Source organism: Myotis myotis, unplaced genomic scaffold (genome assembly GCF_014108235.1).
Source record: "Myotis myotis isolate mMyoMyo1 unplaced genomic scaffold, mMyoMyo1.p scaffold_m19_p_18, whole genome shotgun sequence".
NCBI lineage: Eukaryota > Metazoa > Chordata > Mammalia > Chiroptera > Vespertilionidae > Myotis > Myotis myotis.
The window spans coordinates 35,337,059-35,351,276 of NW_023416322.1; the positions used below are offsets into that span (position 1 = coordinate 35,337,059).

General features: G+C 56.1%; 1 protein-coding gene across 5 annotated transcripts in view; it reads left to right on the top strand.

Annotated features, from left to right (window-relative positions):
- The first annotated feature begins 482 nt into the window (after positions 1–482).
- Positions 483–14,218, top strand: part of SYT6 (synaptotagmin 6) — a 49,638-nt gene continuing 35,902 nt past the window's right edge. For 3 of the 5 annotated variants that reach the window (XM_036344451.1, XM_036344449.1, XM_036344452.1), the window contains exons 1-3: positions 483–762; positions 11,432–11,676; positions 13,047–13,605. In XM_036344451.1, coding sequence (XP_036200344.1) covers positions 11,507–11,676; positions 13,047–13,605 — 729 coding nt within the window. In that variant the 5' untranslated portion in view covers positions 483–762; positions 11,432–11,506. Of the gene's footprint in view, positions 763–1,392; positions 1,562–11,348; positions 11,677–13,046; positions 13,606–14,218 lie in introns of those variants that run through there. The other 2 variants (XM_036344454.1, XM_036344453.1) reach the window with 2 other exon arrangements.

Genomic DNA, 14,218 nt, shown 5'->3' on the forward strand with positions numbered 1-14,218 from the left:
AGTCTGAAGGTTTTCTGCCTCCGAAGCTGCGACTTGGGGCAAGTCTAACTTTTCCCGTCAGGAACCTTGGCCAAGGCCCCCAGACCAGCCGGTCGGCATTCTCTGTTACAGGTTTTTCTATTTCGTCACCACTGGTATGGCATGGGGCAGTTCACCAGTTTCACAAACACTGTCTTTATATCCCCAGATGCTCGTGAAACACTGCTCATCGTTATACTCCCGTACAGAGAGGGAAACTGAGGCCCAGAGGCCCAAGGTCACCCCAGGCAGTGAATGCGGAGCCAGATCCCCGGCCCTCTCCGGGGCCTTGCATCCTCCAAGGTGCGGGACAACCGGGTGCCATCTCCTGGAGCCCGCCGGGACTCAGGCGGGTCCCCAAGTGTAGAGGGGGCGGCCGAGAGGCGCCAGACGTGCCAGCTGCCGCGGGATGGGCGCGGGATGCCACGTGAGGGGCGGAGACCCTGCGGGAAGTGATTAAAAGCCCAAGGGAGCCGCAGGGGCCGCGCTGCCGGGAGGGTCTTCTTGGGGCCGCCTGTCCCGCCCCAGTCCGGCCGGGCGCGCGATCCCGCGGCTGCACCGAGGGCCTGGGTGTCCCGGGCATGAGCGGGGCGTGGGGGGTCGAGCCGGCTCGGTGCCAGGCGGCGCTCGCGGTCCTGGCCTCGCTGTGCCGGGCCCGGCCGCCCCCTGTCGGGCTGGACGTGCAGACTTGTCGGAGCTTCGAGCTACAGACCCCAGAGCGGAGTCCGAGCCCGGCCGACGCAGGTAACGCGAAACCCGAGGCCCCTCCTTTCCTGGATCGTCACCCTAACTGTCCACCCTCTCAGTCCCCAACCCTCTGGCCCCGGGAGCACGGGACCGAGAGAGAACTCAGGCTCCAGATCCTGGATTCGCAACCATTCTCCGCCAGTGCCCTGGCCCGTGGCCCGCAGGGCAGGCGGCGCGGCGCCAAGGGGCCCCAGGAGGAGAGGACCCCCTCCCCGCTCCCGTGTGACCCCGCGGGGACCCCGTGGAAAGCTGGGCCCCCGCGATGCGGCGCCCCTTGGGGCCTCAGTTTCCCTTCCGTCCCTGCGCTCGCCCCGGGGGCGATCTGCCAGGGGAGGGGTCTGTGCGGGGAGCAGACCACGGACATCCCGGCTGAGGACCTAACTCGTCTCCTCGGGCGGTCGCGGTCCCAGGGCCTGCCTGTCGGTCTGTCCGTCCGTTTGTCTGCTCCCGGGGGGAGCGCGGCCCGAGCCCCCTGGGCCTCCCGGGGAGAAACTTGGGTCTGAGGCCGGCACGCGGTCTTTGTGCCCCGGCGTCTCGGCGGCGAGCGGCTCCCCGCGCCTCCGCTGGGGGGCGGGGTGGGAGGTGTCGCAGCGTCCTCCCCCGCCGCCTATAACTCGCTCCCGCGGCCTCCCTGACTCACTCGGACTCGGGGCCGGGGCGCGACGGAGCCGGTGCCTCCCGCCGACTTTGCCAAGCGGGCGCCTCCCGCCCGAGCGGCGCGGACCCTGCGCCCGGCGCAGCCCGGTGGCCGCCGAGCCCGGCCGGAGCCCACGCCGAGTCGAGCCCGCCCGAGCCGGTGAGTCCGCGCTCGGCCCCGCGGGGTCAGGGCCGGGGCGGCAGCGTCTCCCCGGAGTCGCGCCCTGGCGGCGGGAGCGCGGGAGGTGGGCAGGTGGTGGCCGGCGGGCCCCAGACCCGCGCGGCCACGCCGCCCGCCGCAGCCGAGCCTCTTTGTCCCGACACCGACGTCGGGAGGGAGGCAGGGGTCGCGGCGCCCCCGGCGGGGAGGAGCTGGGCGCGCGAGGCCTCGGAGAATGCGGGGTGGGGGTGGGGAGGTCCGGCGGGGACCCGGGCGCCCCGGCCCCCTTCGCCCCGCAGACTCCAGCCCTCCCTGTCCCCCACCCTGACCCCAGTGGCGCGGGGCCGGGGGTGCGCGGAGATGGCGCGGGGCTCGGTGCCAGCGGCGCGGGAAAGGGAGGAAGGGGCCGCGAGAGGCGGGAATTTCGTCTCCTCGCACTTCTCCCGGGAGGTCCAGGGTCCTGTCTTCACTTGAGGTTAAAGGTCAGGCCCATCGGTAGGTCCTGGGTTAGGAACGGCCCTGGGGTCGGGGATCCTGTGTGTGAGGGTGTGTGTCCAGCCCGCAGGGGGCCCGGTCCGCGCTGCGTGCGGTTGTAGGAGGCGCTGCTCTCTCTCTGGCCTTGGCGATGTCTAATCGAGGGGTTCTCTGCGACAGGAGGGACTCGGGTTAGACATGAGGAACTTTAGAGGGTGGCGGGTGATGGAGGTGGGAGGCTCGATTCTCCCTCTTGGAGAATCTCAGACTAGGTTAGACCCAGCCAGTGCTATTAGACTTTGGTTCTCCGGTGCCATCACCTCCTACACCACCCAACTCCCCATCCATACCCACCGGACGCACAATTTCCCCCAGTCAGGGAGGCTCTTCCTGCCTGCCTGCCTCCGGCTCGCTTCCATCCTCCCTCCAATGATGCACCCTCGTGGGGCCCTCAATGCGAGTCCTGAGCCTCAAACCCTAAAGGGGATAATACAAGGTGGGGGCACACCTGTCGGGTTCCATCTGGAATGGAGGCGACCCCACCTGTCTGTCCAGGGCAGAGATGCTGGGGCGGGGGTAGTTGTGTGTGTGTGTGTGTGTGTGTGTGTGTGTGTGTGTGGTACATCCTGATACCGGGAGGCACTGGTGTTCTGACTAGAGGGACACCCTGTTGTCTGGAATGACAGGTACCTGACCACCAGGCTGAGGATGAGAGAAGGCAGAACAGCGCGAGCCAGTGGGCCCAGATGAACCAGTGTGTCTTCCCCGAAGGCTGCTCCAGAAAGCGAGTTTGAGTCCTCGGGAACTTTAACTTTCCCTGCTGAGTCACAAGCCTCAGGAACCCTGGGGACCAAGCTGGGGGGCTGAAAGGGATGGGGGAGGCAGCAGGGGGTCCTGGATCACAGCAAAAGAAAGAGGTTGAGAGCTGCTTTGGGATCGTGCCCTTTAGGTGAGCACAGGGTCTGGGGAGATGCTGTAGCATTCAGGACCAGACCTCTGGGGAGCCCCCCTCCCAGCCTGCTCCCTGCATCCCAGAGCCACTGCCTGGGTCCAGATTCTCTATCAGAGAAGGCTGTGTGTTTTGTTTTCTCCATTTGCAGTTACATGAAAAATGCAAGTGGCCAGCGCATGCCCAGTCCACTTTATCATTGTATGTTTCTCCTGCTTTCCTCCTGCTCTAAGTCCCTACCTCGCGGGGTTTCTAGTAACACCCTGAGATGCAACAATTGCGATTCAGACTCTACTATCATTTACCGGGACCTATTCTAAGCCAGCGTCTGTGCTAGGAATTGCACAGGAAATCTCAACCAGACCCCAACTTGGAAATGCCTCGACGCAAACTCTCCCAGCTAAAAGCAAGTTCCCTTTTTCTTTAAAAGCTCTAAAGGCAAAGGGTCTGCTTCCTCCTTGATATACGCCTCCTACCCCCTGCCCTCCGCCACCAGGGGACACGGCAGGCAATCTTCATCTTTCAACTTTTTCTGTAGGCCAAGTTTTAAAGTGTTGGGTGTGGGTGGCACGGGCTCTGGACTGGAGGTAGCAAGCAGAGGTTTGGAGGTGATCTAGAAAATGCAGGAGCCTGTAGGGGAGACCCCGAGCTGCCTGCCCTGTCTCGGCTGGCAGCCAGGAATGGTTATTCCCTTGCTCACCTATGGCTATGAGATGTATGTGATGTTTGTTCACTTCTCTAATGACTCTGGAGATGTACTTTGATTCAGCCACCGGCTTTGAAGTTGGCTGTTTGCAGCACAGATAATATTGTCCCTGCTTGTGATGGCACATTAAATGCACAGCGTGTCATCCACACACAGAAGTCTTGTTTCTGTTCTGATCAGCCCCTCTCTCCCTCCTTGCTGGGAGGAAGGCCTTCTGAAGGCTTTGCCTTCCTTTGAGAATCCTGGCATTCGCACCTGGCCTGGTGGTCTTCTCATCCTCTGGTGTGCCTTGAGCCTCAGGATTCTAGAACCAGGCTCCAGCATGCTGGAGTGGTAGAGCCTTGGACTCACAGTTCTAGAAGTTCTCTTCTCCTGACTGGGGGCATCAAGAGTGGGGGAGGTGGATCCAGAATGCTCCATCCCTCTGAGCTCTGTCCAAAAGACGTGTTCTCTTCTAACTGGTGTCGTGTCACTCTGTGCTCCCTGCCCACAGAGTTGGGCTGCGGATAACATGTGGCTGCAGATAATGAGGACGAAGATGGAGGCGTGGGATCAGGCCAGGCTTCTGGAGGGTCTGTGGGGCTGTCTGGAGTGGAGGATGAAAGGGGGAAGGAAAGGCCCCCCGCGCTTGGTGGCACCCCTGCTGGTCCTGCTTAGAAAAGCAGACTCTCAGGACTGAAGGCCTGGGCCACACGTAGGAGCTGAAGTCAGGGGGGCCTCCAGCTTGGGACGCTTCAGGGACATGGCACCCCTCATCCCTCCCTTCTCTCTATTGCGGATCTGTTTTTCTTGCTCTACATGGGCCCAGGCAGACTTTTCCCCTGACGAGTTGCAGGTATAAACAGAAAGAGTGGGGTGGAGGGTAAAGAATCTTCTGGCTCTCTGTCTGCCCCCTCCCCCCATCACCCCAGCCTCGATCTCCACATTCAGAGGGACCACATGCCCTGACCAACCAGGCAGAAAGGTCCAGTCACCATCTGCCAAAATAACACTAAGAACTGCTAAATGAATGCCAATACTCTGCGGGCTGTAGCACTCATCAGCCCCGTCTTACCGCTGAAGCCCTTAATGAAGGTGGACGCGGCGGCCAGTCAGAAAGCTTGGTGCGGCCGTAATTAGCCCAGCACTGTCTCTCCCCATCACGGCCTTTTCGGGAGCATTAATTCCTTTTCTGTTTGGACTCCGCTAATTATCCCCATCGGTACTTTGGCCTGGATCTCTGAAAGCAGGAGAGAAAGCAAAGTCTCTCCGCTCCCTCTCCTGCTAACCCGGAATTTTAATTACACCAGGTTCTCCTAATAAATTTACAAGCCTCGGCAAAGCTCATTATGAATGGATCGCATCCGTGCGCCTTGGAACAGAAGAGCCCCCTGCCCACCCCCCCAACACACACACACACACACACACACACACACTCACACACACACAGGTATTTCTCAGGTACATCTCGGCAGTGAGACTTTCCAGGGGCCGTAGATTATTTGCCTGGTGGCTGGTGGGTAACCCGCCGGGTCTGCACTTCCCAGGGAAGAAAGGATGGGGGATGAGGAGGTTGGCCATAAGTCTGGTCTCCAGGTTTTCAGGATCCGGTCATATAGTAGAGTATGGCCCCTACCCTCTCCTGATTATAACAAAGAGATGCTGCCCCAGTTACTCTGCCCAGCCCTCAGCTGGACAGCTCTTCAGCTCAGCCTCCAGCTCCCTCGGAGGCCTGGCTCAGGAGCCTGAACTCGGGCATCAGAAAGTCCCAGGTTCAATTCCCAGTTTTTCCACTTAATGCGATGTTCTTTTGCACAAGTTACTTAAGAGGTGAATACTAATTTCTTAGGGAGGCTTTAAAGATGAAGTGAGATCATGTAAGGGGGTACAGTGCTGACCCCATAGAAGTAAGTAACAAATAACATGACTGGTATTAATATTGGAATAATAATGCCCAGAGGCGTTTCCAGTCCCAGACCAGGCCCTGTTCCTCCCAGGCTTGAGCCTCTGCAGTTTTTGCTTTATGGCTCTGGGTCTCTGGGTCGCATTGTCTGTCTCTGTCGTCTGTGTCTGAATGACAGCCCCTCGCCCTGCAGCCTTCTCCAGATTTGAGGGGAGCAGGGAAAATGGTCCTTTCTTTTCACTTCCTCTCCCCAGTTTATCTTTTCAATTACAATCTGTTAACGAAAATGCCTGTTACTGTTGCAAAATGGATTTTCCTGACATGGGAACCCATTGGAAAAATGGGGACAAAAGCAAGCGATAAGAGCCACAGATGAATCCTAACACTATGGGTGGAGAGAGGGCGGGGGCACTGGGGCTCTGTCTTTGGAGAAAGAAGTGTCAGTTGTGGAGATAAGAAAGCCCTGGTTGCTAATTAATAAACCAGCATTTCCTGGCGAGAGAGGGAGGCCATGAGCCATCACCCGTGCCAGACAGCCTCACTTAAGGTGACAGGCAGGTCCTTCAGGAAGATCTCAACTTCCCGGGACAGAGGAGGGGCCTGAGGGTCTCTCAGACACTCCGCCTCTGGGCTGGTGTCCCCCTCCTCTGCCTCAGAGGGCCCAGCTGTGGATCCATTCTGTACGCAGTAAATGATTATCCTCCAACAAAAGAAAGCAAAGCATGAAGAACAATAACAGTGTACGTTTGGGCCGCTGTGCTGAAAGTCTTCGCTTCTCTAATATTCACAGTGAGTCTGTGAAGTAGGGATAATTAGAATCCCCATTAACTAAAAGAAGAGACCAAGGTTTGGTGAAGTTAAGTAACTTGTTCAAGGTCACACCATCGGACACGTGGGTGAACATGCTCTGGTCATTCTGGCGCTGGTGCTCCCCGAGATGTCCTGCCGTGTCTGCGCCCCAGTGAGACCCACTTCCCCAGCCAGGCCTAGAAGCCACAAGCCCTCGCACAGTGCCAGGTCCCTGGCGTGTTCCCCGTGCCTGGTTCCAGAGCTCTTTGCTGCTGGGTAATTGGCCAGAATGGTTTCCCAGAGCAGGTGCCTGTGGAATCCGGCTCCTCTGATGCCCAGTGAAGACGTTTCATGCCTGACATTGAGCAAAGGACTGCTTTCCTCCAGTTCCCAAGAAAAGCGTTGCGAAAGCGCCACACGATCTCAGTTGACTTTTCTTTATGACTTTCTTTTGGACCTCACGCTGCCCACCAGCTGGCTGGTGGGGGCCACAACAGAACAACGGGACAAGGAGCAAGCACATGAGTATTGACTGAGAGACTTGCAGATGTGAGAGCTTTCCTGCGGTGCCCCTATGTCTTGAGCCAGAGAGAGACCTGGCTATGTATGAAATACAGTATTTCTGCTAGTAAGTTTGTTCCTGGTTGATTATGATAAAGTTAAAGCTATCTCTGCTTATTAGAGTTCATGGCTTGCAAGTGTTCTGCCTACAAAATAAATTTCACAATGAGGGGATATTTAAAGCCTGACTGGGTGGAAGCAGGTACTTCCAATAAAAATAGCTGCCCGGCCAGCATGGCTTAGTGGTTGAGCGTTGACCTATGAACCAGGAGGCCACAGTTTGATTCCCAGTCAGGGCACATGCTTGGGGTTGCGGGCTTGCTCCCCAATGTGGGGCCTGCAGGAGGCAGCCGATCAGTGATTCTCTCTCATCACTGATGTTTCTCTCTCTCTCTCCCTTTCCCTTCTTCTCAGAAATCAATAAAAATATATATTTTTTAAAATAGCTAATATTTATTATGTTGCTTACTACCTTCCAGGCACTGTCCTCGGCATTTCTGATATACTTTTGATCTCACTGAAACCTCACAATGCCCCTATGAGGTAGATACTATCATTATACCCATTGTACAGATGAGGAAACCGAGGCTGGGAGAGCTTAAGTAGCTCGTGAAAGTCACACAGTTTAAAGCCAGTGGAGATGGACATTGAATGAGCCCAATCTGAGCTCCCTTCTCTCCAGGCTGAAGGGGAAATAAAGAAGGAAGATGGGGAAGAATACCAATATTTAGGAAGTATTTTCTCTTTCCAGTGCTGTGACAAGGGCTTTTGCCCTAATGAGAGGGCTGCCTCTGCCTTGTCATGAAGCTGTGCCTGGTATCCATATGAAGTGCACTGGGTCAGGACTCAAATGGTGGCTGAGCTGCCCATCAAATCTTACCTGCCTCACGGGGCTGTGGTTCCAACAAGACACGGTGAGGAAAAGGCTCTGAAGGCTACCTGTACACCTGTGAGGGCAACACGTCCTGGCCCATTGGCCCCAGCAGGCAGGGTAGGAAGGCACACAGCTTAGGTCAGCGGTCGCCAACAGGTGATCTGTGAGGTACGAAAGGTTGGCGACCGCTGGCTTAGGTGATCTGGGCTTCTGCACGGTCCTCAGGCCTCAGAGAGCCTACCCTTCCCAGCCTCGATGCGCCTTTAATCAGGCTAAGTGGGCTGGCTGAGTTCAAGGCCATATGCAGTGATTTGAAGGGGGCTAAGTCCTGTACAGTTACCCCCTGCCCTGGCCTAATTCTGCTCTTCCTGGCCTTGCTCACCTCCTTGCATCCCCTGCGAGGGTGAACCCAGGACCCGGGACCCGGTTCTCCGCACAGTGCCTGCCTGGGGGGCGTGCAGGGAGAAGATCCGTTGGGCAGAGTAAGGCCTCCTGGTCTTACATAACCAGCACTGAGCGCTGGGTGCTGATTCCCAGGAATCCATACCCCTGCCTCCCTTAATCACAGCTTCAAGGGAACAACAGCAGGGGGCCTCACGGAGAAGCGTTCAAAATAGCAACCACACGGAGGAAGAATTGATTCCTTCGGCCCGCCTCCTGCCCCACCTCTCTCTTCATTTAGGAATTCAGTATTTTGTCAGGCTGAGCATTTAAATGCACGCTATGCTCTCTGGACCCCTCCACCTCTCCCCCTTCCTCATTAAAATTCGAATTACTACCAGAGCAAGTCAGATGTATGATCAAAAGAAAGCCAAGTCCTAGAAATACCTTTTGTTTTAAGATGACTCACTGCAGAGAGGCAGCCAGCACAGCTGTAACAGAGAGCAGAGGTCAAGGGTCCGGAGCTGGCAGATACTTAGGAGGAGGATGCATCTGTCTGGGGTTGCTCTCGAGCACCCCAGGGGCTGAGGGCCTAAGGAAACAGTGTGCTTATCTGTCCCCATGATATATGCCACACATCAACAGAGAGAACTGCAGGGCCGGAGAGCCTGGGTCGTATCTCAGCGCCACCACTCGAGCTGTGTGGCTCTGGGCAGTCAATTCAGTCCTCTGTGCCTCAGTTTCCTCATCTGCAAAATGTGGATGATAGCCAGGCCCATTTCCCTGGAGAGTATGAGTAATACACATAAAAAGTGCTTTGTACTTTGGACATGGCAATGTTCAATGACCTAAATACAATAATAAAATGCCATCATTTCTATTACTACCAACTTGTATGTCTGTTAAGGTTTTTATGTTTTCTTTTCTTGATTGATTTTAGAGAGAGAAGAAGGGAGAGGAAGAGAGAGGGAAACATTGATGTGAGAGAGGATCACCGATCGGCTGCCTCCCATACACACCCCAACCAGGGATCACACTGGGGATTGAGCCCACCACCTGGGCACATGCCCTGGCTGAGAATTGAACCGGCAATCTTTCAGTGCACGGGACCACTCTCAACCAACTGAGCCACGCTGGCCAGAGCTTGATGTCTTATTATTAAGATAGTAAATACATATTAGAACAAGCTGATACTTCTTCTCTTGTGCTCCCTGGATGCATGCAACACCCCATTAGAGACCTCAGTCTCTGGGGAAGGACTGACCCGGCTCCTCTGGCCCAGAACGGCTCCATTGTCTCTGTGCAGGGGCCTGGGGGTTGGTGCAGGTGGCCGAGGAATTGAGGGTTCTCTGCTGTTACTCCTTATTCATAACGTGGTAGCTGGTCAAGGCCAGTAGCCTAAGCCAGGGAGTTGGAAGGCAGTGCTGGCTCCCCAGAGAGGGTGGCTGGTGTCCTCGCCTCCTTGTCAGGCCCCTCTGGATGGGGGACCGCTCTCCCTGGGGCCTGCATGCTGTGAGTACTCTGGGTCCCCCCAGGAGGGACCTAGCATCTCTGTACTCCAAGCAGAGCTTAGCACCTGGCCCAAGGCAGATGCTCAGCAAAGTTGGTTGAAGAGATAATTACAGCTCCTTTATGTGCCATTCATTCATTCACTCATTTATTCTCATGGGCCAGTTTCTGTGCGAGGCCCTGAGTCAGACGAATATAAAAAACACAGGGTTCCAGTAGCCGACAGCTTAATCAGGGACAAACAGGCTGGGACGGTGGAAAGAGCCCTGGGCTGGGCAGTGGACATCTGGACCCTGGTCCAGGCTCTGTGTCTGACCTGTGACCCAGGCTAGTCCCTTCTCTAGACCACTCCTCCCACCTGCAGCAGCACAGCCTGGCCTCGATACTTGTAGGGTTGTTTCTCACCTTCCTAAGATTCTTAAGGCATCGGAACAAGATCATCCCAGGGCTGCAAACTCACAGGCCTGCTGCAGGGGCCAGGCAGGGAACAGGGAGTAGAACTGGTGGGGACACACCCCTCCAAATGTTCCCATCAGGCATGAGTGCAAGGGTAGGTACCAAGTCATCTGTCCTTTGCCAGAGTAGCAAAAAGTCTGGTGGTGATGGCGGTGGAATCTCAATCTTCCAATCATCATGTCAGCATACAAGACTTCCCTGCTGGCCTGCCCACAGGTGACCTTTGTGCACACCTGCCGGGGTACCATTGCTTCAGAGCCTCTGACCTTTCTTCTCAGAGTCAGAAGAGGCCTTGGGCTCAAGAGGCCTTTCCTACAGGTGGGACGAGAGGTCTGCTCAATCATTTCTCCCAGAGGGAGGCATCTGCACAGCTCCCTGGGGATAAGGGCCATCCTACTGGGGGCAGGGGTGGGCTGGGGGTGGGGCAGTGAGCGTCCACCCCTGAACCAAGTACAACATTCAAAAATACCAGTTTCACAGCAGAGCTCTCAAATAGCCACAGGAATGGGGCAAAAAGAAGAGACAGCTATAGGGATCGTTTGTGTTTACTAGTAGCTTTGAAATAAACTGTGTGCCTCGGATTCCAACTTAACACAAGTCTTTATGGAGCCTACTACGCGCAGAGTTCTGAGTATAGAAGAAGTATTAGACCTAATCTCGGCCCTCAAAGCAATGGCGCAGGATTTCATTCATTGCAAGTCAAATCAATAACTACTTACTGAGCTCCCGCTCTGGGCTCCGTGGGGGGAGGGGAAGATCCTGAAGCTTCCCATCTCCAAGGCGGCTCAGCCTGTTGAGGAAGAGAGCTGTGCCCGAAAATGACCCTGCCATACGCCGGCCATCGTAACAGCTCTAATAGAAATTCAAACGGCATCCGAATGTGAATGCTTCACGACTCTGCACATTTGCTTAGGCTGTTACTGAAATTACTCTCCCTTCCCCGTGCACAAGCCAACAAGCATCAGGTGCTCCCCAAGCTGGCCGTGGGGGGAGGGGGCGCTGTAACATCAGCCGCGGGTGAAGGCCAGTGGACTGTGGAGCATCAACCCTGAAGCCATGTCCCCTCCGCCTGGGCAGCTTTCTCACGACCATTCTTTTCTCTTCTTCCGTCTTTGTCCCTTGTGTGTGCTCCCTCTCCCATCGCCCTGCCCGCTTTTCCCGCCTCCGTCCGCCTGTCCCTCCCTGCCTGGCGCACGCCGAGGGCAGGCACCTCTGTCAGCCTCGTCGCAGTCGTAGTTGTCGTGTGTGGCGTGGCCCTGGTGGCAGTTTTTCTCTTTCTCTTTTGGAAGCTGTGCTGGACGCCCCGGAGGAACAAGGAGACCTCCAGTCCCTCTTGTGCTAAGGTCCCCGGCTCCAGAGGCGCCATGGCGGACAAGCTGAAGGACCCCAGCACCCTGGGCTTCTTGGAGGCGGCCGTGAAGATCAGCCACACGTCCCCAGACATCCCGGCCGAGGTGCAGATGTCCGTCAGAGAGCACATCGTGCGTCACACGCGGCTGCAGCGACAGACCACAGAGCCAACGTCATCCACCAGGTGAGGGGTGCCCTCCCTGCCCTCACCCCACACCCCCACATTCTCATATTCAATAAAGAGACTCTGCGAGGGGCAGAGGCCAGAGATAATAACAAGTGAACTATGATTGGAGAACATTTCAGAGGATGTGCTCCATGGTGGGTGATCAGCTAGGAGGTGGCACCCCCAAAGTCCTCAGGAAAGGGGAACCCCTGGGTGGGTGCTGTGCGTGTGGTGTGCATGGGGGTGTGTGCGGGTGGGAGGTATTGGGTGTTTGGAGGGAAGGAAAGACAGCAGACAGAGGGAAGAGAATATGCCAAGGCCAAGAGGCATGAACGTTCATGGGCGTCTAGGGATATGTCAACAGGGCCTGGAGCTGGAGTCTGCAGTGCCCGGGAATTTCTTGGTAGCCCCTGGCAGAGTTCCCCACACGACAGCGTTTATATTCATGGCATTCTTTAACGGAAAAACCAAAACCAACAACCGACACATAATCACAAAAATCTGCTCTAAATCCAGAAACACTTTTAACAGAAGTGATGCGTGCAGGCATGAGGCATTGCGTTTCTTCACAACGCAGGGCTCTGTGGGTTCCTGGTCCCTGCAGTGTCTCCCCCAGCTCCCAGGGGACCAGCCGGAAGGAAGGAGGCCTGGTCTCCAGGCTGGAGGGCTAGAATGAAAGGGCTGGGGTCATGTTGACTGAGTTCATCGTATGGCCTAGAACAAGCCTCACTATTCCCCACTGTAAAACAGAGCTGATGACTCGGGTGGCTGTGCAGAGCCCATGAAAGAATCCCTTTGATAGTGTGACATGTCCCTTAGCATTCACTGGCCCCGTTCTAACAAGTACTCTATATGTATGAATTCATCTCATCCTCACAGCAACCCTATGCAATTGCTCCTCTTATCACCCTCATTTTATCGCAAAGAGAAGTTAAATAACTGGCCCAAGGTCGCATAGCGAGACCGTGGCAGAGCCAAGATGAACTTGTACAGCCAGGCTGTAAAGCCCAGGAATGTTAACTATGGTGATGGGGTCGTGGTAGAGGGACAGCCACCAGCCACCTCCAGGACAGGAAAGGCTGGCCCTCCTTGTCAGGGATCTCATGGTTTAATGTGGGAGGCACATCTCCTAGGAAAGAAACCTAGAAAGCAGGACAGTGGCAGAAAAGCAGGGAGAATGAGAATGCATGCAGTGGCTCATATTTACTGGGCTTACTACATACCAGCCCCACTGCAACTACTTCGAATATATTAAGATGTACCGCACACAAAGTGTGTGCAGAGGGAAAGGGGGCCCCCACCATTGGGAGGATAAGCCAGGGCCACTGGTGCCTGCCTACACCCCCTCCCCCTGAACTCTGACCGTGCCCTCTGCCCGCTCCCGCCAGGCACACGTCCTTCAAGCGCCACCTGCCCCGGCAGATGCACGTCTCCAGCGTGGACTATGGCCACGAGCTGCCGCCGGCCGCAGAGCAGCCCACCAGCATCGGCCGCATCAAGCCCGAGCTGTACAAGCAGAAGTCGGTGGACGGGGACGACGCCAAGTCCGAGGCCGCCAAGAGCTGCGGGAAGATCAACTTCAGCCTGCGCTACGACTACGAGACGGAGACCCTGATCGTGCGCATCCTGAAGGCCTTTGACCTCCCCGCCAAGGACTTCTGCGGCAGCTCGGACCCTTACGTCAAGATCTACCTCCTGCCCGACCGCAAGTGCAAGCAGCAGACGCGGGTGCACCGCAAGACCCTGAACCCCACCTTCGACGAGCACTTCCACTTCCCCGTGCCCTACGAGGAGCTGGCCGACCGCAAGCTGCACCTCAGTGTCTTCGACTTCGACCGCTTCTCCCGCCACGACATGATCGGGGAGGTGATCCTGGACAACCTCTTTGAGGCCTCCGACCTGTCCCGGGAAACCTCCATCTGGAAGGACATCCAGTACGCCACGAGCGTGAGTACAGCCCCGCCCCTGGCTTCTCGAGGACCCCCAGTTCTAGGTGGAGTGGGACGTGTCCCAGCCCCCTCGCCCTGGGGACAGGTGGGCCTTGAACTTCAGGATGTGAAGAGGGACTTGGAAATGGACCAGTGGCCCCGCCTACCCACAGGGAGTCCTTGCACTCGCCCCGTATTGGTGAGAAGGGAAGGGAAGGTTTATCTATTGCTTCTGATCACAAGTTCTAGGTAATTCTCTCTACCCGCTGGGCCTCAGGTTTCCCACCTGTGGGATAATGGCATATGTCTCTCTGACCCTGGGTAAGGAATGGGCCAGGCCCACAGACTGAATCAAAGGCAATCAAGAACAGGCTGCATTAGTTAGGATGAGCCAGGCTATGCCCCAGAAACAAACAATCTTAGGATCTGGTGACTTAAAGCAGCGATTTTCAACCGCTGTGCCACGAGAATTTTTAAAACATGCAATACCTGTCTATTTAGTCAGGGGCACTGACCTCTTTTCCCTAAGCTGTCATAAAAAAATGACAACAGCCAACACAATAGCCATCTGGTATAAATGAATGGAAATTATCCTTTTTTTTTTTTTTTTTGGTCAGATGGGCAAAAACATA